Here is a 25,762-nt window from a genome sequence, read left to right as displayed (position 1 = left end):
ACTGCTTACAAACTGCACAAAAAGCTGTTTAAGACAAGACTTCCTTTAGCGCTCTTTCCAATAACAAAATTGCCCACAAGGTGTGGTAACCCTGAATGAAGAATTGATAACTTCCAGTTTTGTAATACCACCCATTGTTTGTAGTTTTAATTGAATAACCCGAGGGGAACACATACTTTGTTATAGGGAGTACAAATCAATATGACATGTACTAGAAAATGCTTTTGTATATTTTCCTTCCTTCTTTTAGCCTGAACTTGAGGTGCTGAGTGTATGTAATTTGAATCAATGGAGCATAGGAATTTGGTAACAGATTTAAACAATGCTGTTTTGCTCCAGCACTCAGATACCATTGGGATGGCTGCAGTATAAGAATATGAATAGAATGGGACTAGTGGGCATTTGGCATTGTTCAGAACCAGGCTCAGATGTGACCACACCTGAACTTGGGGAGTGCCTTCCTCCAGATTCAATTCTGAACTAGACAGCTCTGACTCATCACTGTTGTCTCTTTTATGGTGCTTTTTTAAATAGTTAAATGTACACAGCACTATATGGAACATGTAGAAAGATGGGAGCACTGATCCATAGAGCTCACGCACAAATATGCGGTAAGCAGCTTAGTTGTGAGTAGATATGGAGGTAAGGCTGTCACTGCAGGTATATTTAATGAAAGAAGGGTAGAAAAAGGGATTTGAACAGAGAAAAGAAGTGCTTAGTTCATGGGAATAAGAAGGCTCTTCCAGTGCCTAGTCTAAGAGGAGGTTTGACAGGATCAGAAGTTTGGAATTCCACAGTCTAAAGCTCATACTGTTTGACTGCTTTTGCCCTTGCTCTTGAATTTTTCCATGGGAGGGAAGTACTTAAGTTAATATGTCATTCCTTATCGACTGCTGTTTATTTTCCTAGCCAAGTGGTAGAAAGACATCTCTGGGCTTAGAATTACCTCACAGAAATTAATGGGATTTAAAAATGTTTGTCTAAAGAATTTAGTCTTCATGGTAGCCAAAGAATTTGAATCAAATTCTTCCCTCATGTATTTGTATGCAGCCCTATTAACTTCACTCCCATGAGTATAAATTAAGTCACACTGTGTATTTAAAATGCTCTCTCCATCTGTATGTCTGTCTGCCTGCCTAACAATTTTTAAACTGTAAGAGTATATGCCCGATATATATTTCTGGCCAGCTTCTGTTCTCAATGATAGGTAAATCACTAATATAAATAAGAGCAAGCAGTTGGCCACTGAAGTCTAATAGCAATCAAAATGCACAGTTTAACTAAGTAGTAAAGATGTTTTCTCTGCAAATGGAATGATTGTGGTACATAATTTGGAAATGATGCATTCTAAGAAGACTGAATTCCTATGTAATCATTTAGTACTGCGCATATGCACATTAAATGTGATTGCATAATATATAATTATTACCAACTAGGCCTTGGAAAATACATGTTAAGCTTAGCGAACACGGTAAAATAGATGCAGCTTAATTATAATAATTATCTACAATAAAAGCACTAAGAAAATACCTTTGGTTTGTTTGTATTATCCTTATTTATATAAAAGAAAGAGAAATTATAGTTGGAACAACTCTGTTTAAGTCTATCATATCCATATGCCCCAAACTGGAGTATATTGACCAAATATGTAGAAAGTGCCATGAAGTTATGATGGCTTTGTACACCATAATGTATTGTATGAGACCATGTCTTGTGTAGTGGATAAAGCAGAAGACAAGGCTCAACCTCTCTCCCTCATTTTACCCATATGTAGAATGGATTTGCTCATCATATCAATGTCACAAGGGCTTTAGAAGCTCGTTTAATGTTTGTAAAGTGCTTTGAAATCTTTGTTTAAAAGGTGCTATAGAGAATACCTTGCAATTGTATTTTAATTGTGTCATAAGGTAGTTCAGATAGAATAATCATCCTAAACCTTTAACTTCCCTGAAACAAACCTTTTTGAATTCAAGGAGGAGGCATTAATGCGTCTGGTTTGACTCAACTAATATTCTTTTCTGATTACGTTTGAATAGGGGCTACAGAAAAGCAATAGACTGCTAACCAGTATCTCTTCTACAGACCTTCACCATGAACTTCCCCCTTTATGTAGGCCATCAGCACTGTGATAATAAATCATAGTGATGGAGGATAGTCACTGGGATCCTTTTACTGAAGCTGAAATACTTAAAAAAGCACAAGTCTGCAGTGCTGCTCTTTAAACATCACCATTTACTTAGGAGAAAGTAGTATCTAGTATAAAAGATGATCCTTTATCACACTGCAATTCAAAAAAAGAAGATAACACTTGGTAGCGGGTACAGATCTTCATGACTGTATGTAGGAGGAAAAATAGTTCTGCGGGAGATTTCATTCATAGATAAGAGCAAGATGGAACCCTGAAAAAGTTGAAAGACTCAGTGTTTTCTAAAATTAATCTGATCACTTGGCTACAATGAAATTCAGCCCGTTAAGAGAGATGGGGATGGGTACCATCCATCTCTTCTTTTATGCTGTACTGGTAGATTACTGTTACCAAATAACTTTCTTCTGTTTTTTGTCCTTAAAAATGATAAAGGGGACCCCCGGCATTTGGATATTTTGGAATATAGTCATACTTCGGGAAGTTTGCGAATATCAAACCTCTGCATCTTTTAAGTATCATGAGTCCTGATCCTTCATTCTCTCCTATGTAAATTCAGTGCAACACTGAGTTTAGTAAAATAAGTCTAGTCTGAAACTTAATGAATCAAAAGGAAAACCTAGATCCTCGAATCTTAGACAGAACCAATTTCAGACATACCAGACAGTGATTTATCTTCTCCCAGTTCCCTGTTTGAAAAAATAAAATAGCTTTTTAGTCGTTAATACAAAACACACAACTAATCACACGTCTCCAAAGCCAATAACCTGTCTGTTCTTTGTACAGAAAAGGAACAACAAAACAAAAATAGAAATAAGAGCCCTTCAGAATCTTTACAGGTCATCTTGAATCTCCTAAAACAAACTCATAATACCAGCTATGTATTTCAATTAAGGAATAAGTAGTGCATTGACCTTTTAATAATTGAGCGTGACCCGATCTTAATTAAAAACCTACTTGGTTCTATTGGGTCTGCAAGGCTTGATAGCATAGAGGTAAAACCACCTGCACTTGCACTACTTACCAGTGTAGACCTATGTAGTAAAACAGGTAGCATTTTTCAAGTATAGATAAGCCTTTATAGCTCCAGAGACTTTTTTGACTGATCAAAAAGAAAAGTATGTCTAAGCATGCAGAGTTGTTGTTTCCTAGATGCTTTTGGAGGTTTGATGTAAATCAGTGATCAAATGTGCAGACATCATCAAAAGAGGATGAAAACATAGGTGTAGAGAGGTAAAATGCAAAGTAATGGGAGGATGCTGGAGGAGGAACCGCAGGCAATAAAGGGAGGTTTGATATTAATTGTCAATTCTCCTATCCAGGGAGAGGAAATGAACAGCATGGACACACAATGTGAATATGTGACCATAGGACTGCATTTCTCACATGAAAGAGAATTTAATTTCCTCTTGTCTGTTTAATACTGCCCTGATGTTGCTTTCCATTGTAATCAAACTCTGTAGTAGTTTCTGAAAGGAAAGTGTGGAATCTGTACTGGGACACTAGTAGTCAATATCTAGGGTCCATGGGAGGATTTTGACCTTAAGAAATGGTCCAAATCATGATAAAGGTTGAGAACTGCTGCAGTCTACCATCAATTAACATTAATAACTGCTTGGGAGAGTAGCTCTTGGGGAGTTGGTGGGGCTTAGAATTTTTTCTGCAGATTTATTGCTGTACCTCTAGCTAGATTATAATAATAGATATACCTATCTCCTAGAACTGGAAGGGACCTTGAAAGGTTGTTAAGTCCAGCCCCCTGCCTTCACTAGCAGGACCAACTGCTCATTTTTGCTCCAGATCCCTAAGTGGCCCCCTCAAGGATTGAATTCACAATCCTGGGTTTAGCAGGCCAATGCTCAAACCACTGAGCTATCCCTCCCCTGCCCATTATGCGGAGAATGCCAGAAGCAACCCATACTATTTCCTACTATTGTTTTCTAACTGTCCTTTCTCTGCTCTATTAGTTTGATTTATGTAATGTTTGTGTAAATCTGGAGTCTTACATCTGCTTCCTGCCCTTAACCCAAGATTTTAAAAAGAATGGCGTTACTTCTGCTGTGAAGTGGGTGGCTCCTTTACAAGCTGGTTTAATAAAGACACAATTTATTATGTGTCTTCCCATTATATCTTGGGTACCTCCACTTGACTGAAACAGTGACATGAGCAACCTTCATGGAATAGACAGGAAATGCACATAAGTGTGGTGATGTTTTTAAAAGATTTTCTTAAAATTGATTTTTGCTATTTAAAATATTTTTTTTGTCAGTATCGTTTTTGTTGTCCAGAGAATCACCCATCCCTTGTTTAAACTAAACAGTTTAATGTGTTTATAATGGGCCAGTTCCCACTGGGTAGCTTACAGTGTGACAGACAACTGGGAATAGTTCAGGTAATGCTGGAACAGAAGGTTCTACCAAGCATAGCACACTGCAGGAGTAAAGTGCAAAGCCTAGAGCAGCAGGAGAAGAGAGGGAATGAAAAAGGGGGATATGAGCAGCGGAATATTGAAGCAGAGATGTAGGTTGGGTACATTTATGTAGGACCTTGAAAATAAGGACAGGAACATAAATTTGGAAAAAGAAGCAACCAAAGGGATAGAAAGATTGGAATGGTGGGAAAGAAAGAGGACTCTAGCAACTCCAGCCTGGAGAGGTGAAGGTTACCCTTGGCATGGTGAGAAATGATGAAGAATTGTGATGCAAAGTGGGAATAAGGAGAAAAAAAGGTGGGCCTGGGTAATATAAAATAGGAAGTGACAGGATCGTAAACAACTAGATCTAGGAAAAAATAGGTGAAGCAATTCATTTTTAAAGATAGCTTGAGATATTGCTGGGACATTGCTCAGAATTTGAGTTGCTGGTGGGACATGATAGGACCAACAATATATGTGTCTGTGAGGGGGAATAGAGAGGGAGAGTTGGGAGTGTCAGAATAGAAGTGGTGGTTAAAGATGGAGGACCAGAAAAGGTCCCCTACAGAGAAAATGGAAAGATTAGAGATTAAGTGAGAGGTTCCTGGATGGAGCTGCTATTAGCAGATATTAAATCAAAGAGTTAAGTTTTCAGTAACATCTTTAAATAGAGATTTTGGAAATGGCCTGAATCAAAGAATACAGACTTGAGCTGTTCTATAGATATGAGTGTGTATATATAATATATACACACGCACACACATACATACAGTTACAATGAGTGCTGCATTAACCCTTTTAAAGTCTTGTTTGATAAAGGGTTTTGTTTTTACACATGAATACAAGAATGTAATACTTTTGCTTGTTTGTCTCTGAAAATTTACAATTATTATTCTTTTTAAAATGTAGACTGTCAGATAAGTAACATGCTTCTTGCACTATGAAATTGTGCATCAGTATTCCTGACCTGAAAAAAAATAGTTTGCATAATGCGTCTCTTTTGTTGAAAATGTTCTATAAAAATAAAATGGTCCAGCTGATTCTGGAGAAACTCAACATTAGTTCCTTTTTACATGGACATTTATGGTATCATGGAGCTGACTGAAGAATATAGAAAGTGCAAGCTTACTGAACTAAAAATTGTTTTTTCCTCCTAGGTTCAGACATTGTTCAGTGGTTAACGAAGAATTTAGCTATAGAAGACCCAGGTAAATTGTTTTTTCTGTATTAAAAAGTTCTGCTTCATTGGTCTGTTAAGTTCTAAGGTCTTGTTCTGTTCTCTGGCCCTGTAGGACCAGCTTGTAACTGGACAGAATTTGATCCATGGGCTCTTGAGGGTTCAATTTTACTAGCAAAGCACACAGCATTCAATCCTGCAAACCTTCCTTAAGAGCCATATAACTGGGATGAACACTTTATTAGTGTAACTTTTGGAAAATTAGTTTCTTAATGGTAAAAAATAGGACTGACTTGGGAGACCCAGGTTCAATTCCTTGTTCTCTCCATGACTTTGGGCAAGTCACTTAGTCCCTATGTGCCTCATTCCTTATCTAGTACTTCTCTACTTCAGAGGGGATTTGTGAGGCTAAATTCTAGTGGTGGTCAGAAATTTTCTGAGGGGAATCTTTTTACATCACGAAATTAATCAAAAGCAAAACATTTACTGGACATTTTGACAAAATTGCATTGGGGGGGATGGAGTGGGGAGACAAAACACTGCATGCTGATATGGTTTTATTTCAAACTCAATTTTTTCAGAATGGAACATTTCAATTTTTCCATTTTGAAATGAAATTTTGGTTCAATGTTTAATGTTTTGTTTTATATAAAATTTTTAAAAATGGAAAGTCAGAATGAAACATTTTGATTTTCTTGAAACAAAATATGTTGATCATCCTGAAACACCCCCCCCATTGGTTTAACGTGAAATTTTAAAATAATTTTGGCTTTGTTCCATTTTAGAATGAACCTCCACTCTCCCACCCCTCCAAAAAATGGAATTTCCCATGGTGGAAAATCCAGTTCCGCCCCAGCTCCATTCGGTATATTAAAGATTGTCAGGCACTCAGATACTATGACAATGAGGTCCATGTAAATTACCTAAGATGGATACTTTAAAGGAACCAACTGTGAACCTACCAGAACTGTCTCAACAAAAGTGATATTTACTAATAGCTTCCAGGTTAACATAACTTTACCCATTCCAGCACCCAGCTAACACTGACAGTACAAATAGAGCTTGCATGCCTCTTTCTGTTGATCATACTCAATGCAGATAACAAAATGTGAGCACTTGAGACTTGAATTAAGCTTCTATTATTTCTGTTTTCTTTGCCTTGTTTGTCAGGTATGAAAATGTTCACCAGCCTATTTGTATTATGATTTGAGTCTTTGTCTTGCTTACTGTTTGGCTGGGATGAGACTCCCAATTGTCAAACTGTGGTGATTTATTACATTAGCAGTAACTGACTTGCCCTTGAACTGCAGTACTGGGATCAATTGTCAGTCAGTTCTCTCATCAGCAGAGAGAAGCTTCCCAGGGAAGAAAGATTAAACTGAAGGTGAAACATGGTTTTCTTTGTCAATATGCAATAAAACAATAATAATTACAAAAACACTTAACACAAAACACTTGAGTTGCTGAAGTTTGGTCATGTCCTGTCAGGTTTTCATGATAATCAGGGTCCAGACACCCCAGTGGAGAACGGGATCTGAACCCCAAAATATGCAACCGAATCAAGTGATTGTATGCAATATTATCAGATTGTAAAAGTGTATTGAGTAAAATATCCTATAAAATTAGTGATATGCTGATTAGGAATAGCACTGTGTGGTTATGTATGGCTTGTGTATAAAGAGTTGTGTATGTGTGCTGGAAATATGTTCCTAAAATGTGTTCGGGAAGCAGTGCATAAGGCAAGCCTGCCATAGACAAAGGACTGTGGATTTGTGTGTGTGACCGGCTTGCTTACAAACCGATGGCTATGAAAGTATATTTACATATCGTGTAAACAAAGCAATCACGCTAACAAGCAATGGAGGAAGTAATGTAGTGAGCACACCAGGGAACAGAGTCAGTACTCCCAGGAAGTCTTCCTGGCTCTTGAGGACAACACCCTCTGATTCTGAGAACATTAGATCCTCCTACCAGGAAGGGCTGGAGATGCTTGTTAGCTTGATATGTGGAGGCTGGGCAATGACATAGCTTGTTAGAATTAAATTGTAGGCACTAGAAAGGATGTTGCTTTTGTTTTGTCTGTAACCCTTTTCTATCTCCTTTATCCTTGTTTGGTATAACTTAAATCTGTTTATTAATAAATTTATTCTTGGTTTTACAATAAACCACCTCAGTGCCATTACACTCAAGTAAAGAGTGAGTCCTTAGCAAACCTAACAGGCTGGGGTGTGCGCTGTCTCTTTGGAGACAGCAAACTTAATTTCTATGAGTGTCCAGTGAGAGGGTCTAAACGCTGCAGGGACATCTCTGAGGAATCACTGGTTGTTACCTCCAAGGCAAGATTTAGACTGGCAGAGACTTGTGGAGTTGCTGGTGAGGAGGATTGGGTATAAAGGAGGATTGACTGATGTGGCAAGCAGATGACACTCAGTTTAAGCAAAACTCTTCCTCGCTGAGGCAGAGGGGTTACACAGTGGCTTATGGTTCTGGTTGTCCTGAGGAGAGCATCACAATTGTACTGGGTGGGGAAAAAAAAACATAGTCCAATGGACATCATATTTACTGTGCTTCAGTAATAAGGACTCAGAGAACAGACCTTTCCAAAGTCCAACTAGTTTAGAGCTGGCTAGCATAGTCCTTCATTGTTAGCCAGTTTCAATGAAAGCTCCATCCTTCCTTCTCAGAGTTTTTGTGGTCCCAGAGTAATCATGTCTACACCTGCATTGAAGAGTATCATACCCATCCCATTCTATGCGTGGCTGTCTGGCTTGATCATGCGCATTCACACTTCGTTGCCCAGTATTTGCGTGTTATGGTCCAAATTCTTCTCACTCGTGTCAGTGCAATCTCATTGGCATCACTAGTATAACTGACAAGAAAAATTAACCTATACATTGATTTACAACGTTTTAAAAATGTATCCTGTTATATCAAAAGGAAGATTAAGGGTCTAATTCTACATATTTTATTCATGAGAGTAATCCTGAAAGTGAGAACTTCTCATGTTAGCAAGAGTTGCAGGATTGGATTTCAGCATTAAGCAGGCAGTGCTAGATCCAGCTTGCCTCTGGTAAAGGAGAGAAGAAATAATAGGAAAGGAAGCTGCATAAGAGCGTGTGAGAAAATGTTATCTCTCCACATTTGTAGTATTTGTATTTTTAAAAAAAAATACAAAGAAATATAACTGCACTACCCTTTCATTGAGAATAAAGGACATATTGATTTATGGGTAGTGGTGGATTATAGTGGGGAATAGATAGGCAGCAGAATTTGTTTTCATTATGCAAATAAGTATAAAAGTGCTATCTGGAAACAGCAGTTTGAAGGAAAAAATAGTTACAAGTGTATACTGCTAGTAAAAAATATAATTGAATACAATTTGTTTGCAAATGGGAAATAATTTACTATAGAAGATTTGAAAAATCAATTTGCAGTAAAGCTCAGCTTCCTGTTAGCTGCAGCTTAACACTTCCAATGAAGTTGAAATTTTGTCATCCAGAAAACATACTAGGTAGAATTAATGTGTCAAATTTTGTGAATTTATAATGGACATGTCAGTGAAGTTAATCCAGTGTAGTGGTACAGAACTTGCACCAATATAGCATGGTTATAATTTTTTTTCAATATGTAGCTTTCAATTTGTTTTTTTCCCAGTACATGTTTGTATTTGACCCTCTAGCCCTATTGAAAAAGTTTAAAGGAGCAGAAATAAAAATTTGCATAAAAATATGCCTGGCCTCTACACAAACTAAGGCAGTTAATTGAGTTTACAGATTTGCAGATATGCCCTTTGGCATTTGTTTGCAAAATTGACCATTTTAGGAGTGTTGACTCTTCAGTGATGGTGCCAATTAGTTTTAATGTGGAAAACCTATCCTCCTCTGCAATTCTCTTTTTTAATGTGATAATTAGTGCTGTGAAAGTTACCAGATGGAGTACACTGTAGACTAAAGTCTTTTTAATTCTTTGAAAGATACAACAGAGGATGGACGGACTTGCTGAGAACTCAGAATTAAAGCTTGATCTACACTACCAAGTTGTCACTATACATAATTCAGTGGAAAATCTACACCCCTGAGTGATGTAGTTATACTGACCTAACCCCTGGTGCAGACAGTGTTATGAGGCTGTGGAGTACCTAACATCGATGGGAGAGCTGTGTAGATAGTGCTGCAGCAGTGCTATTCGTGTAGACAAGCTGAGACGCCCAAGATGTGAGTTCTTTTCCTGGCTCTGCCATTGATTTCTTTGGTAAGCCTGGGAAGTCACTTAACATCTCTGTGCCTCAGTTATCCCTGTGTATAAAATGATGATGCTATTATTGCACCTTTACTGAGTGGTAGCAGATCTAAGTGTCTTGACAGTTTCCCTTTGGGTGCAGAAACTGGTAACAAAGTCAAATGTTTTCTTAATGTAACTTGCTTATTTACAAAATATACGTGGCATCTTTAACTCTATGGAATTTTATCCATCAATACGCATCAATGAACTGTAATGTGCAAGCCATTAGTACCTTTTGCCAAACCAACACTTGCATATCAGTGGGGGTCATGTCTTTTAATTCACCAGTGTTTCTAAAGCACTTTGAAATCCCTCGATTGAAGGCACTTTACGGTTGAAAAGTAACTATGTCAGGGACGGTGGTAATGAAAAGAGCTCCAGAGTGTATCACTATCCTTGTGCCCACAATAGCATGTGGCTATCTTTCGGGGTCACTATTTGTAGACGATTTCAGCTACCCAAGCTGCTACCTACCCTTCGCTTAACCTCCCCAAAGACCCAGTTTAGATTGTTACAAAGTGAAGACTATTTACTGACAACTTTACAGAAATAAAAAGTCACTAAATAAGATAGGCATAAGTATACATACTTAGATGGAAACTGCTGAAACCATCACTGCAGGAGCCCTGAACTGTACAGTTCCCATTAGTAGCTATTTTATTATCTGTCTTTTCAAAGTTATACAACTAAACATTCCTTACAATATTTTTGCATCATGATTTTTGAGCACCTCTTCTTTCAGTTCACTTTCCTGGTATTTGATTGATGTAGCTGATTGGTAACTAGATATCCCTTAAAAACAACAAGGAATGCTTGTGGCACCTTTAGAGACTAACATATTTATTTGAGTATAAGCTTTCATGCGCTAAAACCCACTTCATCAGATGCAGGGAGTGAAAAATACAGTAGGCGTGTGTGTGTGTATATATAACAGCGAGGACTGGCCTGTCTCCCAAGGTCTGTGAGAGTGAGGGATTGTCCTTCAGGATAGGTTGCAGATCCTTGATGATGCACTGGAGAGGTTTTAATTGGGGGCTGTAGGTGATGGCTAGTGGCATTTTGTTACTTTCTTTGTTGGGCCAGTCCTGTAGTAGGTGACTTCTGGGTACCCTTCTGGCTTGGTCAATCTGTTTCTTCACGTCCCCAGGTGGGTATTGTAGTTTTAAGAATACTTGATAGAGATCCTGTAGGTATTTGTCTCTGTCTGACGGATTGGAGCAAATGCGGTTGTATCTTAAGGCTTGACTGTAGACAATGGATCATGTGATGTGGTCTGGATGAAAGCTGGACACATGAAGGTAAGTATAGCAGTCAGTAGGTTTCTGGTATAGGGTGGTGTTTATGTGACCATCGCTTATTTGCACTATAGTGTCCAGGAAGTGGCTCTCTTGTCCATGCAGAGGTTGATGTGGGGTAGAAATTGTAGAAATCCTGGTGTCCTCAAAAACAGACTTCAATGAGAAACTGCAGAACTGAAATTAATTTGCAAACTTGACACCATCAAATTAGGCCTCAGTAAAGACTAGGAGTGGCTGGGTCACTACAAAAAGTAATTTTCCCTCTGTTGATATTCACCCCTTCTTGTCAAATGTTGGGAACAGGCCACTTCCACCTTGACTGAATTGCCCTCATTAGCACTAACCCCCCACTTGATAAGGCAACTCCCATCTTTTCATGTGCTCTAATACATATACCTGCCTACTGTATTTTTCAGCCCGTGCATCTGCTGAAGTAGGTTTTAGCCCACAAAAGCTTATGCTCAAATAAATTTATTAGTCTCTAAGGTGCTACAAGGGTTCCTCATTGTTTTTGCTGATACAGACTAACATGGCTACCCCTCTGATAGATATCCCTTAGTAGCCTTGTGAGTCGTGTTCCCTGATCCAGTAAAATAAACAAGGAGAAAAACAGGAGTCGGACATCCATTTATATCACTTCTATTCTCTCCAAATTAAAATCCCTCTCACCAGCAGCCAGTGCAGTCAAGAACCAACTGCATACCTTGGGCATGTTCAGATCCAAGATTTTGGTTCGGACCTCATTCCTCCCTGCCTCTCGCTCATCTATAGACAGCAGGGTCCCGATCCCCTAAACACTTATACATGTACTTTAACTTAGTAACAATAAACAAAAAGTAACAATAAACAAAAAACTGTCAAGGTGTTCGAGAATAGGAACTGCCTAGTTTTTCTGAGCTCCATGGTTGACTCTTCTTAATACTGTTAGTGGTGGTGAAGTGTCGCCTTACTGTGGTATCCAAATAAAATAAAGAAAAATAGGTCAAATTCTGCCTTTAATTATAATATATACCCCATATACTAGTTAATCCTGTTATAGCCTTGGCTAAGAAAGTTGGGTCTTTTTTACTCAGAAAATAGAGTCTTCTGCTTTTAGATTTAGTGGTCAAGTTTGATCCCAGCTGCTGATGACCCACTCAGGGATGCAAGATGTTACATATGCATATGGGCTTTCTGCTGGGATTAATGGGAGACGTGCATCAAAAGACAGAGTGTGCTTATACGTATGTGTTGTTTGTATTTAATGTACATTAGTACTGATAAATTAAAATGCATAACTCCTCTTAACATTTCTTCTTATTCTATCACTGGTATTTTTCAAAGATTGTACGAGTCTGGTATGTGACTGAAGACTGAGATTCCTTTCCACAGGATTCCTCATTTCATTCCTGAAATTTCTCTAGTTCATAAATTTCCATTTCATCATATTTCTTTCATGTCTAGGAAACATCCTTCTCTCTCTCTGGTGTCTTGGAGAATGCAGTGCATGAGTGGATTTATTTATTTATTGATTGATTACTGTCAGGCTTATGATGATTGTGATTTTTTTTTTCAGTGCAAAAATAAAGGCAAATGTATGAGTAACACAATTTTAGTCAGCAGCCCTGTTTACTTCAACCAACAAATCATGTACAAACTTCTGGCCTGGCATAATAAATTCTCCTGGCAGGACATTATAGCTACACAAACTTACTCCTCTTGACCTACATCAGCAAAATAGGTTTTGCGCCTGATATATGGCTGTCATTCTTTTGATGTCTCTTCTGAAATCCCAAAATATCACTCACTGTTAGTTAAAAACATAATCTAGCCAGAAGTATATGTAAGTCATGTTTACATTATAGTTTTAGGAGAATCTGAATCAGTTCCCCAAAATCCAGATAAGCATATTAAAACTTCTATACTTCTCTGTTCTATGCTAGAAAATTGTCAAATTAAATACTTTGCTAGGGTGTGAAAAATCCACACCCGAGCGGTGTAGTTAAGCTGATGTAACCCCCAGTATAAAAAGCACTATGTCAAGGGAAGAATTCTTCCATTCACTTAGCTACCGCCTCTCGAGGGGTTCTTCCACAGCATAGGTAGTGTCTACACTGAAGCTCTACAGTGGCACAGCAGTAGTGGTGCAGCATTTCAAGTGTAGACAAGCCCTCAGTAATCATAGATAAAAGAAGAAATTTACCTGTGGATTTAAAAAAAAAAAGTTTCTTCTCCACTGCTAAAGGAGCAGATGTATCACTGTTCATTTTTATTTCATTTCATTTTTTGGTTGGCCCATTTTTTTTCTTGTAAAATCCAGCTCTGGCAATTGGTTTACTCTAATATTTTCTCTACAAGCCTTGTGAATCAGCAGGAGAAAGGGGCTGAAGCTTTCTTCCTGTAGCTAGAGTAATTAATGTATCTGATGCTATGAACCCCTCAGTGCCAACTGATAAAGGGTTCACTGTCACAATAGCAACTCTTATGAGGCCTGATAAACTCACTATACCTAACCCATTGCTATCATAGTCTTTATCTATAAAGAATGTAATGTAAGCTATCAAATAAAAGATTATTTGTATTGGTCATCACAAGCATTGCAAAATGTATGTATGAGTATCATGCAAGAAGTTGTTTGTATGTTAAAAAAAAATGTTTAAATAGCCTGTGTTAATAAATAAGATTTTCCTAGATGAAGGAATGTTGATTTACCTATCAGCCTAGATCTCTGATGTAAAGTAAGCAGGACAAGCCAACATAAAGGAAGCCCTATTTGCATATTAATGCAACAGGAAAACAGATTTGAGGGACATGTGAACTCAGCATCAAAGGGGGTTGTCTAGTGTTTGGTGTCATAACAGTGAGTTTTAGAGAAATATAAGGTGAAGCAAAAAGACAGTTTATCTATTTACTGAGGGAATTCCTGAGAGGATGTGGGAGAATCATGAAAATCTGGGTCTTGATTTGACTGAAAATCAGCTAGCTCTACAGAAAAACTTTGAGGGTGAGCGAACTGCTTTAGCCAAAGGATTGTCACTTGCTAAACTTGTGCTTGGAGCCTTAGAAGCCTGTTCTACTTTTGCATCATTTGTAACCAGTACTCTTTCTACTGTCCTTATTCAGTATCACTTAAAACTCCGTTAATGAACTCCTCTTTCATTTGTCATAAGTAGATCTCAATGCTGTAATATTACACAATGTGAATTCTTAGCTGAATGAAACATGCTGGTGTGTATACTTTCTGTGACAGAGACTGGATACTCCAAGGAAATGCTCAGGACCTGGAGTGCACCACATGTTACCTTCAAGACCAAGTAAGATCAGGCAGAATACTGAGAAGTTTGTCTGGGGTGGTTAAGGGTACGTCTTCACTACCCGCCGTATCGGCTACATTATTCACGTAGCTGAAGTTGCGTATCTAAGATCGATTTTCCCCCGTAGTGTAGACCAGCCCTAAGAGTCTGAGGTGACTGAGAGCTGTCACTCAATGTAGCACCAGCAAATATCTCCCTCACTGAGGCAAGAAGATAACAAGGTGACTTATATTTCTGAGTGCCTGAGAAAGTGTCACAGGATCCCAAACTCAAGCCATCAGAAGGTATTTATACTAGTAACCATAATGGTTTGAGGGCGGAGCTGTTTGTTTTTCTGCAGTGGAGCTAAATGCTAAACCAATCAGTAAGGGCAAAGGAGAGTCATCTTTTGGAGGTGGCATTAGATAAAATATAAAGATTCTTCCTAACTGAGTTAAGACCTGTTTTGAGCCAGCCCAGGTTATTGGGATGAACAGGAACCACACCTTCCAACATAAGATGACTGCAAAATCCTGCCAGGAGCCCGTTAAGTTGAACTGAAGGGTTTCTTGAGCAGTATCATTTCTGCCAACAATCCTCAGAGAGGGCAGATAAGTATCATCATTATAGCCCATGAAACCCATCATAGAAATGCACAGTTGGCTGTGGAGGTATGTTGCATGAAATAGGTCTCTAAAAACATTTGTATCTCCCATGATTGAATGCAGTGCCAGTGTGGATGCAGGGCATTACAGCAAGTGTGTGGAAGTCAGCTGCTTTTTTACTGTGCAGTGTGATCACATTCTTGTAAGTTAGGCCAGAGAAAGAGAAGTTACTCAAAACTGGATCAATTGCAGCAAGTCTGTAGGGAAGACAAACTCTTTGGGCATGAGCATTCTATTAAGATCGGAGTGCAGAATTTGCAATAAAGGTGTCTTGTACATAATTTATTACATTTTAAAAAATGATCAAAACAATATGCATTGGATTTCACGGCTAACAAAAGATGTGATTCTGCACTATAACAGTAAAGCTTTCATCAAAATGGTCCATCTGAAGAATAGCGATTGGTCTTAAAAAATCCTGGTTTTTACTTCTGCATTTGCAGAAGTTGAGAAACATCATGTAAAATCTATGGCTGAAGTGTCTAGGAATGGCAAAGTATTCTTCTTCTCAGTGTTAACGATATCTGCACTGTCCAAGATAAGCTACTTTCAGAATTTAGCAGTGAATTGTGTGAAGATGACAACATTAAGGCTTATCAGCACATGATGTCATGGTGTTAGCAGCATCAGAGAATCCTTTGCTGTAGCTCACATCTTTTTCCATTTAAAAAACTAGAAGAGACTTTCAGTGTTTGTGAATGCTGCCCTGTGGGGAACAATGGAGTCTGAACAGCTCTTAACATGAGGTGAAATTCACCCCATGTTGAGGGGGGCGGGGCGGGGCAGGGCAGGGCAGGGCTTAGCATCACTTAAGTTTCACTCAGAATCATTCAGGTCTTCCCACCCCCTCAGCTCTCTTCTCTGCATCATGTTCCTCTTCACCACAAGCACCTGGACTAGCATGATCAACTACCCCACTCCCTGAGTTGAGAATCACTGTGGTAAGCCATTATACTTTAATGGGAGAGTTCTAGAGGATCTCCTAGTGCTGCAGGTTGTGGTGTTTCAAGAGTTGGATCCCAAATCCCCATCATACTGTTATGAGGAGGCACTGTGCTGCTTCTTTTTGGATGAAACACAACCCAAGTTCCTAAGCACTCATGGTGGTTGAATATCTTTTGGCATCTTTCACAAGAGTTGGGGATGCTGATCATGGTTGCCTGGCCAAAATCTAAGTTTGGTATTTAGCTTGTGCTCATTGTGCCTAAATTCTGCCTGCAGTTCCAGTAAGACTCAGCCTTCTCCTTTCCTTGCTGACATAAGATGCTGCAGTTGCTCTGTGCAGTTTGCCATGGTCTCTGTAAACAGGTAGTGCATTTTTCTCCCTAGAGACATCTGCATTCCAGTAGTGAGTAAAAAATTCCAAAAATCTATATTCTGTACAGCCTGTTAAAGTTTGAAAAATCTTCTTGGAAGCTATTTGTATGACATTTAAGGAAAGGCAATGTAAGGCATAGACCATTATCAGTATAACAAGATATAGGTAATTTTATAGCAACCTGTTAGAATACACATGTATATTGTTATATAACCTATTATAATGTAGGCCTAGATAATGTTATTTAAACCTGGTATAATGCATGCAAGATGCTGTATGGACATATTCAAAGAGGGCAAGTGATATCCTATTTCATCTTGCCCAGATCTGCTACAGGCTAATTAGGTCTAACTAAACATGATAATGACAATACTAATAAATAAAAATAAAATTATGTTTGGATACTTACAATACTTGAACTGTACTTCACAATAGCAGTATTAATGTAGGGCTACATCCTGCCTCTTTCACTGACTGACCTTAAAAATATTTTGCATTTTCATATAGCAGTGTAAGGGGGTGCTGGCCAGGAGGTCCTGAGGCAGGCCCCTGTTAGCCCAGTTCCAATTAAGAAGCATTAATTGGGGCTGCTTGAGTAGACCGTGCCAAATTACTAGAAGAGTAGCACCTGCAGGCCTCATTAGCTAGGGGGCTATAGAAGACCAAAGGTTGTGTATCCCTACTGGCTGAAGAAGCTAGCTGTCCCCCAGGTTGCTGGTTTGGAGCTGAATGTAAATAGAAGGTGGTGGGAGCTAGCACTGAAAATAAAAAGCACTGATGGTTGTACTCAGAAGGGGTCTGTAGCTGATTTCTTGCAAGGGCAAATGAAGACCTCCTTACAAGTTGTTATAGGGAAGTATAGCTATCCACACTACAGATGAAAACATTGAGGGTCCCATGTTAAGTGACTTGCCTAAGAGCCACTGTGGTATAGTAGATTAAGTATAGGACACTGAGTTGTTACCTTGGACAAATCATTTAGATCTAAATTTTCAGAAATGGCTACTAATGTGGGGTGTCTCTCTCCTTTCTCTTCCCCTTTGCAGTTTTCCCTTTCTTCTGTTTCTCTTCCTCCCTGCAATTCATTTCTCTGCTTTCACTCTCCAGAAAATCCTCTGGTGCTTCTGCACTATTTGTGTTGTGGGATAAAGGAATAGGATCTCTGTTCAGGTGGCTTCTCGTGCTCACAGGAAGATGAGAAGCCAGGCAGGTATTTTAAAGAGCGTGACTAGCCAGTCTGCTCCCCAGATTTAGACTCCCCACCTAGGAAGCACTTCTGTAATAAGAGACAAGTCTATTAATTCTCCCTGTCCTCTCCCACACACACAGTTCTTCTCCTCCAGTTTCTGTTAGTGTCTTCAGCTGCTACTTCCACCTTCTGTCTCCTACTCTCAAGGCAGCCATTGCACAGGGAAGGAAGGGCAGTCACTGGAATTGTGAAACTCACTTTGTGTTTGTGTTTTTTTTTCCCCACTGTTTCTGCTGCAGGCTGAGTCCAAGTCCACCTTCTCTTTGAACAGTAGCATTCACAACAGGGCCCTAATCCTGACTAGGGTCACTTGGCTCCACCACTGTATAAGATATGTTTGATAGGTGCCAAGCTCCTGCTGTTCCCGTTGAAGTTTGTTGAAATACTAAGAGTTGAATGTCACTAAAAATCAGACCTTAAGGTGTAGATCTACCTCCTGTATGACACCTCAATCTGAGAAAGTTCCTCAAAATTTGTCACCTGGAAAGAATGGCTCAGGTGTGGGGGATCTCCCCCATATCATCAGCAGTGAAGACCAATGCAAAGAATTCATTTAGCTTCTATCCCTGTCTTCCTTGAGTGCTCATTTAGCATCTTGATTGTGCAGTGGCCCCACTGCACAATTTTGTAGACTTCCTGCATCTGGTGTACTTATTTATTTATTTTGCTTTTAGATTTTTTGTCCTTAAATCTTTCTTGTCCTGTCCAATTATACTTTTACACTTGACTTGCTGGAGTACGTGCTCCTTTCTGTTTTCCTCATTAGGATCTGACTTGCAATTTTTAAAAGATGCTGTTTTGCCATAGTGACATTTTTGATTCCTCTTCCTGTTTTGTTTTGTTTTTATTTAGTCTGAGCCTGTATCACGGTGTTGTTTTTAAACAGTTTCTATGCAGTTTGCAGGCATTTCACCCTTGTGAGTGTCCTTTTTAATAATCTAGGTATCTCACGAGATCTGTAACCCTCTTACCTGACAGGCAATTTAACACACAGTTCTCCTGGTCATCACAAATCCAGCAACCTATATTTGTAATAATCAAATCCTCCATTACTATTACCTGACTCTTCCTAGTACCTGGCATCCCTCCCCAGGAGGGGTATCCTCAGTGGGAGAGGATACCATGACATCATCTAAAAGAATGTGGAATTGTCTCCCTATGCTCCAGCTTGATGCTCTCCTTCCCTAAGACTTTCATCCTCCTTAACAGCACACAGACTGTCAGACACTCTGTTGTGTCCCTGAAAGAGTCATCTATGTACTTCTCTGTCTTTGAGGGCCATGACTTCCTTGCACCACACACACACACACATACAGCACATGCACAGGAGGCAGGTAATCGTACATGCTTCATTCAATGCAATAAACTCAATAGTCCCAGCTCTGCTGCTGTATATCTGCCTGCATTATTTTTTTATATCTACCTGAGGTATTTTTTTGAGGTGGGTTTATTGTCCTGAGTTGGGATTATGTTTGTTAGGTGTGTCTGCCTTTCATAGCCCCTCACAAAACTCCCTTGTTTGCTGCTCCTGAGTGATCATCTCTGGTCACTTAGGAACTTGGCTTTGTAAACCCCTCTTTTCCCTGAATTAGCCCTGCCCCCTTGCGAAGGGATCTTAAAGGGGTTAGGGATCAAAGGACAGCAGGCTAGAGCCTTTTGAGTAAGCTCTGAGCCTAGCTTTGCAGGCTGCTTGGCTCAGCATACAGCCCCCAAAGAGACCACACTGTAATTTTCAAGCAAGCACACAACAAACCAAGAAACTCTCACTCCTTCACCTGGAGAAACCCCCCCCACCCAAACACACACAAAACTCCTATGTTTGCTGTTCCCATCTGCTAGCTATATAAAAGAATAATCAGCTGACATGATATCAAAACTCATGTACAACAAAATAATCAACTGACTAGTAATTGAAAACAAACATATCACCTGCTCACCACATTCCTCAAAGGCTTTTTCTACCAGTTCACCAATCTCTAGCAATCAGGGCACTCATTTCTCTGCAGCAGCTTCATTCCAGTGCAGTCTATGGCAACAAAGAGAGCAGGCTGTCATTTGCCCTTCCTTGGCTTCCATAGTCTGCTGCTGCCATTGGAGAAGGAGTGTGGCCTGCCATGAACCTCTCTTTCTGGAACTACTACTCTATTAGAATTTTCTGTAGTGCATAGCTGGGCATCACTTCAGCCATTTTGGCTAGTTAATCATACATCTGTCTGAAAGTCCAAGGGATTTCTCTAGTTTTTAATAATAGTGTGTGCTGCTGAACTATGTCAAACCTCCACTGCTTGCTGCACAAATCCTCCATTGTAGAGGAAGTGGACAACCTTGACATACATTAGTGGATTATTATTAGAATAATATGTAAATCAGATTATAAAAGCAGCCTTGCAAAAGTGTCATGAAAATTTACTGGCTCATCCTTTACTCTGTTGATAAAAAATATTTTACTTTCCTGTCAGAATAAAATGTTTGCCTCTGAATGAGTGAGTAGTTATTTGCAGGGCTGATCTATATAATATTTACCAGCTGTTCAAATTGAACCATCACTGCATACAGAAAATTGTTTAATTGGGAGCACATACCTGTGTTAATCTGTGGACACCTGCCTCTGCAATATATTTTTATTATTACGTCAAGCTTTTTACTCCTGCTGGACAATAAAGCACAATATTGTCCTTATTAAAAGAAACAAATTATGTTGTCTTGTTAGCTAGAGGTGTGGTATAGTCTGGAAACTGGTGTAAGGAAGATGAAAATAAAATCTTTTTTTTTTCTTTACTATAGAGACAAGTTGAAAAGATGGCTATTATTCTACCTACTGTTGCATATTTATGTTATCTGAACTGCCTGGTCACAAGTGGGTGTACTGTGACTATTATAGCAGTCCATGACAATGAAACAAAATGAATGGTTGATGTACTAGTAATTGATATCAAAACAGGCTTAGATTTGGGTTATTTAGTGATTCATCTTAGCCAAGTAATCATAGCCAGATTTTTGTGCTAAATTTTTCCTTGCCATCCCCAGCTGCAAAAACCTTTCTTTCAAACCTCCTTAACTCAGCAAAATTATCTGTTGTAGCCCACTCCAGAACAAGTGTTTTGTTCACTTTAAACATTGTATGTGGTCCACTGCTGCCATTACAAAGTATGGGTGGCCAACAGATTCAGACAATGCTTGGACCTTTTGGTCATGTCCTAGCTATTACCTATACCCACCCACATACAAAAAATGGGGCAGGACGGGTCATCAATATAGAGCAATCTGGATCATTTGGTAAGCTGAGTGCAGGCAAACCATGTGCATTTTAATAAAGCTAAATATATATGTAACCCATATACCTCCTGGGTGTAGAGTTCTGTCCCATATGGAGGGAGGAATGGAGAGAGAGAGAGACTTCTCTACAGCCTTAGCCAACAGCTAGCTGGCTTTTAGCTCATGTGGTAGAGGCTCATGCACTAAGCTCCAGAGGTCTCAGGTTTGATCCCACCTGCCAATGATGGGGTCTGTCGGCATTACATATACATCCAGGAACAAAAAATGCAGGTCGTACTTGTAGAATGGGGGAGTCTATACTAGGAAGCAGTGACTGAAAAAAGATTTGGGGATCATAGTTGCTAACCATCTAAACATGAGTTCCCAGTGTGGCCAAGAGGATAATGCAATCCTTGAATGCATTAACAGGAAAATCTCAACTAGGAGTATAGAGGCTATTTTACCTCTGGTCTGCCACTTCTGGAATACTGTGTCCAGAGCTGATGTTCACGATTCAGGAAAGATGTTAATAAATTGAAGGAGGTTTGGAGAAGAGCCATGAGAATGGTTAAAGGATTGGAAAATGTGCTTTATACTGATAGACTCAACGTGTGCAGTCTATTTAGCTTAACAAGAAGATGATTAAGGAGTGACTGGATCACAGTCTATAAGTATCAACATGGGGAACAAATATTTGATAATGGGCTCTTCAATGTAATAAAAGTAAGGTATAACATGATCCAATGGATGGAAGTTGAATCTAGACAACTTCAGATTGGAAATAACATGTAAATATTAAACATTGAGAGTAATTGAGAATAATGGTGGATTCTCTGTCACTGTCAATTTTCAAATGAAGATGGGATTTTTTTTAAGCTCCAGTGCTAAAGAAATTATCTTGTGGAAGTTCTATGGCCTCTCTTTTACAGGAGCTCAGACTAGATTATCATTGTGGTCCCTTCTGGCCTTGAAATCTCTGAATCCATAGAGTCAGTGGTGTGGGCTGCAGAATCCAGTTTGCATGACCTCTCTGCTTTGAGCAAAAATGATCCAATTACACTCAATGTTGGCTCTTCTGTGACCCACTAGAGATGTAGAACAGGATTGTATCCCACAGAAATAAGAGAAAAAATATAGCCTATGCAATGGTCAGGATGTGCTGATATTTTTCATTTCATTTTGGTTTTGGTATTATTAAGAGGCTCCAAATACCTAAAGATTTCATTTTCGTTTTCTCAGTTAGACTCTGCTAGCAGTGTGTGTTAGAGAGGCTCTTGCCTTCTGGAGGTAGGGAGTTCAGGATTATAAATAATACATAAAGTTTTTATCTCTCTTCATTTTGGCTTCATATCCCATGTTTAACCTCCTCTCCACCACCTCCAAATGTATGTTGAGTCTTACTTGAAGAACATGATGTCCATGCTAAGAGAACTAGCTATCTTCTCTAGACTGAAATGGCACGTTAAACCAGCTATCAGGGGAATTCTCCAAGTCCTGAGTGATAGTTTGTATGATGCTCCTAGCCAGCCAGAGATGCTCTTATTGTTAGAGGCATAGTAGGAATCCAGAGCTCAGAACTCAGCCTTTTTGTGACTAAAACCTTAAGTTTTGAGGAAGTTCCAGTGTACAACTTGGGTGAAACCTTGACCTCTCTGAAGTCAATGGTGGTTTTGTTATTAACTTCAGTGTAGCCAGGATTCTACCCCAGATTTTTAAATTTAAAGGGGCAGAATATATCAAAGGGCCAGATAAAACAAAGACTGAGAACTCTATTAATGAATTGAAAATAGAAACCTTCAATCATAGTACTAAAATGAGAACAAATGCATAGTCCTTATACCACCACTTATGGCAATGGATAGGACAGAGAGTCAAACAGTTTTCTCCATTCTTTAAAATTGCTAATCTGATGTAAATAAACACTTTGTCTTTTTGTGCAAGAATTGTGTCCATGTTCCAATAGTTTAGGGCTAGTTCCTTTATCCAGTTTGCAGCTGGGAGAATCTCTTTTATCCCACGTAGCTGCTTGATTTCAATGCCACTAAGGAAAACCTAGCCTTAAGCACAAAGCAAACTAGGTAGATGTTTGAGGCTCTTCTCTTTAAGTGCCCCTCAAATGCTGCAACCCATGTCTCAACTTGGTCTCTTCCACTAGAAGCAGAATCAAAGAGGAAGAGAGAAATTTGCCACATGCTACATCAGGCAATTCCTGGCCTGATTGTCTTCCTGCTAGCACTTTGGAACTTGCAAATCATAATGCCAGCCCTTCCACATATGCCAACATGATGTGCGGGGTTGCGATTAGCTCAAACCCTTGGGTGTCATGCAGCAATACAATGTGTTACCCATTTGTCAACGAAGCAGTTGGGCCAGTCCTTCAAAATTTAATATTCTTAGGAGACGAAAAGCCAGGTTTTAATAGGAGACCTTAACCAATTCATTTGTGCTATTGGGAGCCAAGCAATCCAAGTCCAAGTTTAAACCCTAATACAAATATTTGCCAAAGATTTCATGAAATTAAAAATAGTGGCGTATATTAGTGAGGTATATTAGCGAGGTGGGTTATGTGACTGATTAGGCTGCAATAGGATTTAACTCCTTGTCTCTAGGACTATCTTCCTTTCTATAAGTCAATTTTTTTTCATTTCTTTTATTGCTGTGGAGGTGGGAAGTTTCTTCAAGAAATTGTAGTTTAGGTCCCACTTTTCCATGTATATTTTTCAATGTCATTGTTTTTGTTGGTCCACTACATATAAAATAAACCCATGGTGTTTATAGTGTGAACGTTTGAGACCCACCTCAACTTACACACAGCATGTGGCATAAGATGTTGGGTTGCCATTATGATTGATAAGACCCAATGGTGCTAGCAGAATTTTGTAAAAGTGATAATACTGAAAAGCAAATGGGGATATAAGAAATAAAATAATGCCCATACCCTCACCATGGCATTATTAAATGTCAACCAATATATTGTAGCAACTCCAACCATTTCAATAACTCTCTTGTGAAATATGGTAGCTAAGACAAAAGACAGCCTCCAGTCAGAGGCAGAAATGGAGCTGTGTTTTGACAGAGCTGTTTCCTGTTCACAAGATATGAATTCTTTCAAAATGTAATTGATAATGTCGGTTATGGTTCTTAGTTTGTTCATGGTCTGTGTGCCAAAAACCATAGAAAAGCTTAAAAATTTGTGGTTCATTCTGCTGCTGAATTTTATTTAGCTGTGTGGGTGAAGAGAACAATGCAGGTACAAGCAGATTAATTAGCAATTTTTTGCTGAGAAGTGTAATATTGCCCTGCCATCTGCTGCATCATTACTGGGAGAGTGATCTTGATGACACACTCATTAAACACTGGTCTTCTCCCCCACCCCCTCACTTTCAAAGTCAGTTAAGCTGAACATATTAGGGCCACTTTAATTCTAAATAACAGCATCCAAACAGGGATTTAATGTGTTTTAACTAATCCACTTCAAATTCACCCTTTCAGTTAATTTGAATTAATGTTTTGGATGTTCTGAGTCGACAAGCCCTAAAGAAAGTGATATTTCTTTGGGATGTTAGCAGGCTTCTACTAAAACATGCTTCCAACCTTAACTCTTCTATAATAAAGTTTTAATTTGGGGTGGAAATAAAAACTACATACCTACTCTTTATGCTTCAGCTCAAAATGTACTTGGAAGCCGACCTGCATCCTCAGCAAACAGTGTTCCAGCCTATAACCTGTTCGTTTGACTCTGGAATCTGGAATAAACCACAGTAATAAAATCCATTCCTGTGCTGAGCTGCTGTCTGGAAAAGGATCAGTGACTCAGAACTTCAAAAGCATGTGCTGAATGCCAAGTCATTATCACTTAGAACAAGTCTATACTACAATGCTACATTGGCACTGGTGCAGCTGTGTCGCTATAGCATGTCTGCTGAAGACATGCTAGGCCGATGGGAGAGCACTCTTCCATCAGTGAGAAGCAGAAGCTATACTGGCAGGGGAGCGTCTCCCACCGACATAAAGCCGGTGTGGACAGCATTAAACTTGTGTCACTCAGGGGTGGGGGGGGGGAAGCAGGGGCAGGAGAGGGCTTTTTCACACCCCTGAGTGACATAAGTTATATAAACTTAGGCTGTAGTTTAGATCAGCCTTTATTTTCAGCTATCTTCTATGCCTGCTGTCCTTTCACTGCTGCACTGAACAGGAGAAGCAAAAGCAAAATGATCAATTGTAGTTTAAAGTACTAAAATACAACCTACTTTCCACCCTCACACTGGGACCAGGAGAGAATTCACATTATCTCTGTGGGCCTGCTTTCTCTCTTTAAAGGAGGAAAAGCACACACAGGGAAAGAAATTCTTTAAACGCTCCTTCAACTCAAAGACACTGTAAACTGTTTCCTTTAATCCTACCTAGTCTACAGAATTTGCAGTGGGAGCAGCACTCAGAAAGTGTGGTTTCAGTGAGGACAGAGGTTCCATAGAAGAAAGAGGCACCCAAATGTCTGACTCCTGAACACCCGTCACCAAGGATATTACCTGTAACCATAGCAGCCAGCTCAGATGTAGTGGATTTTTCTAGATACATAGCACAGAAACCATGGCAACTGATGACATCAGCAGAAGCAGAGAGATAGTCATCATCATCATAAGTATAGTAATTGGAATGTAGGTCAAAATCAAAGGAGAAAGTACCCATAG

General features: G+C 39.2%; 1 protein-coding gene across 4 annotated transcripts in view; it reads left to right on the top strand.

Moving 5' to 3' along the window:
* RGS7 (regulator of G protein signaling 7) overlaps positions 1–25,762 on the top strand; it is a 454,835-nt gene that overhangs the window by 308,570 nt on the left and 120,503 nt on the right. For all 4 annotated transcript variants that reach the window (XM_030556981.1, XM_030556980.1, XM_030556983.1 and 1 more), the window contains exon 4: positions 5,714–5,764. In XM_030556981.1, the coding sequence (XP_030412841.1) occupies positions 5,714–5,764 (51 nt within the window). The remainder of the gene's footprint in view (positions 1–5,713; positions 5,765–25,762) is intronic.

This window comes from Gopherus evgoodei, chromosome 3, assembly GCF_007399415.2.
Source record: "Gopherus evgoodei ecotype Sinaloan lineage chromosome 3, rGopEvg1_v1.p, whole genome shotgun sequence".
Lineage (NCBI taxonomy): Eukaryota > Metazoa > Chordata > Testudines > Testudinidae > Gopherus > Gopherus evgoodei.
The sequence above is the reverse complement of the archived record's forward strand: the minus strand, read 5'-3'. Positions and strand labels throughout refer to the sequence as shown.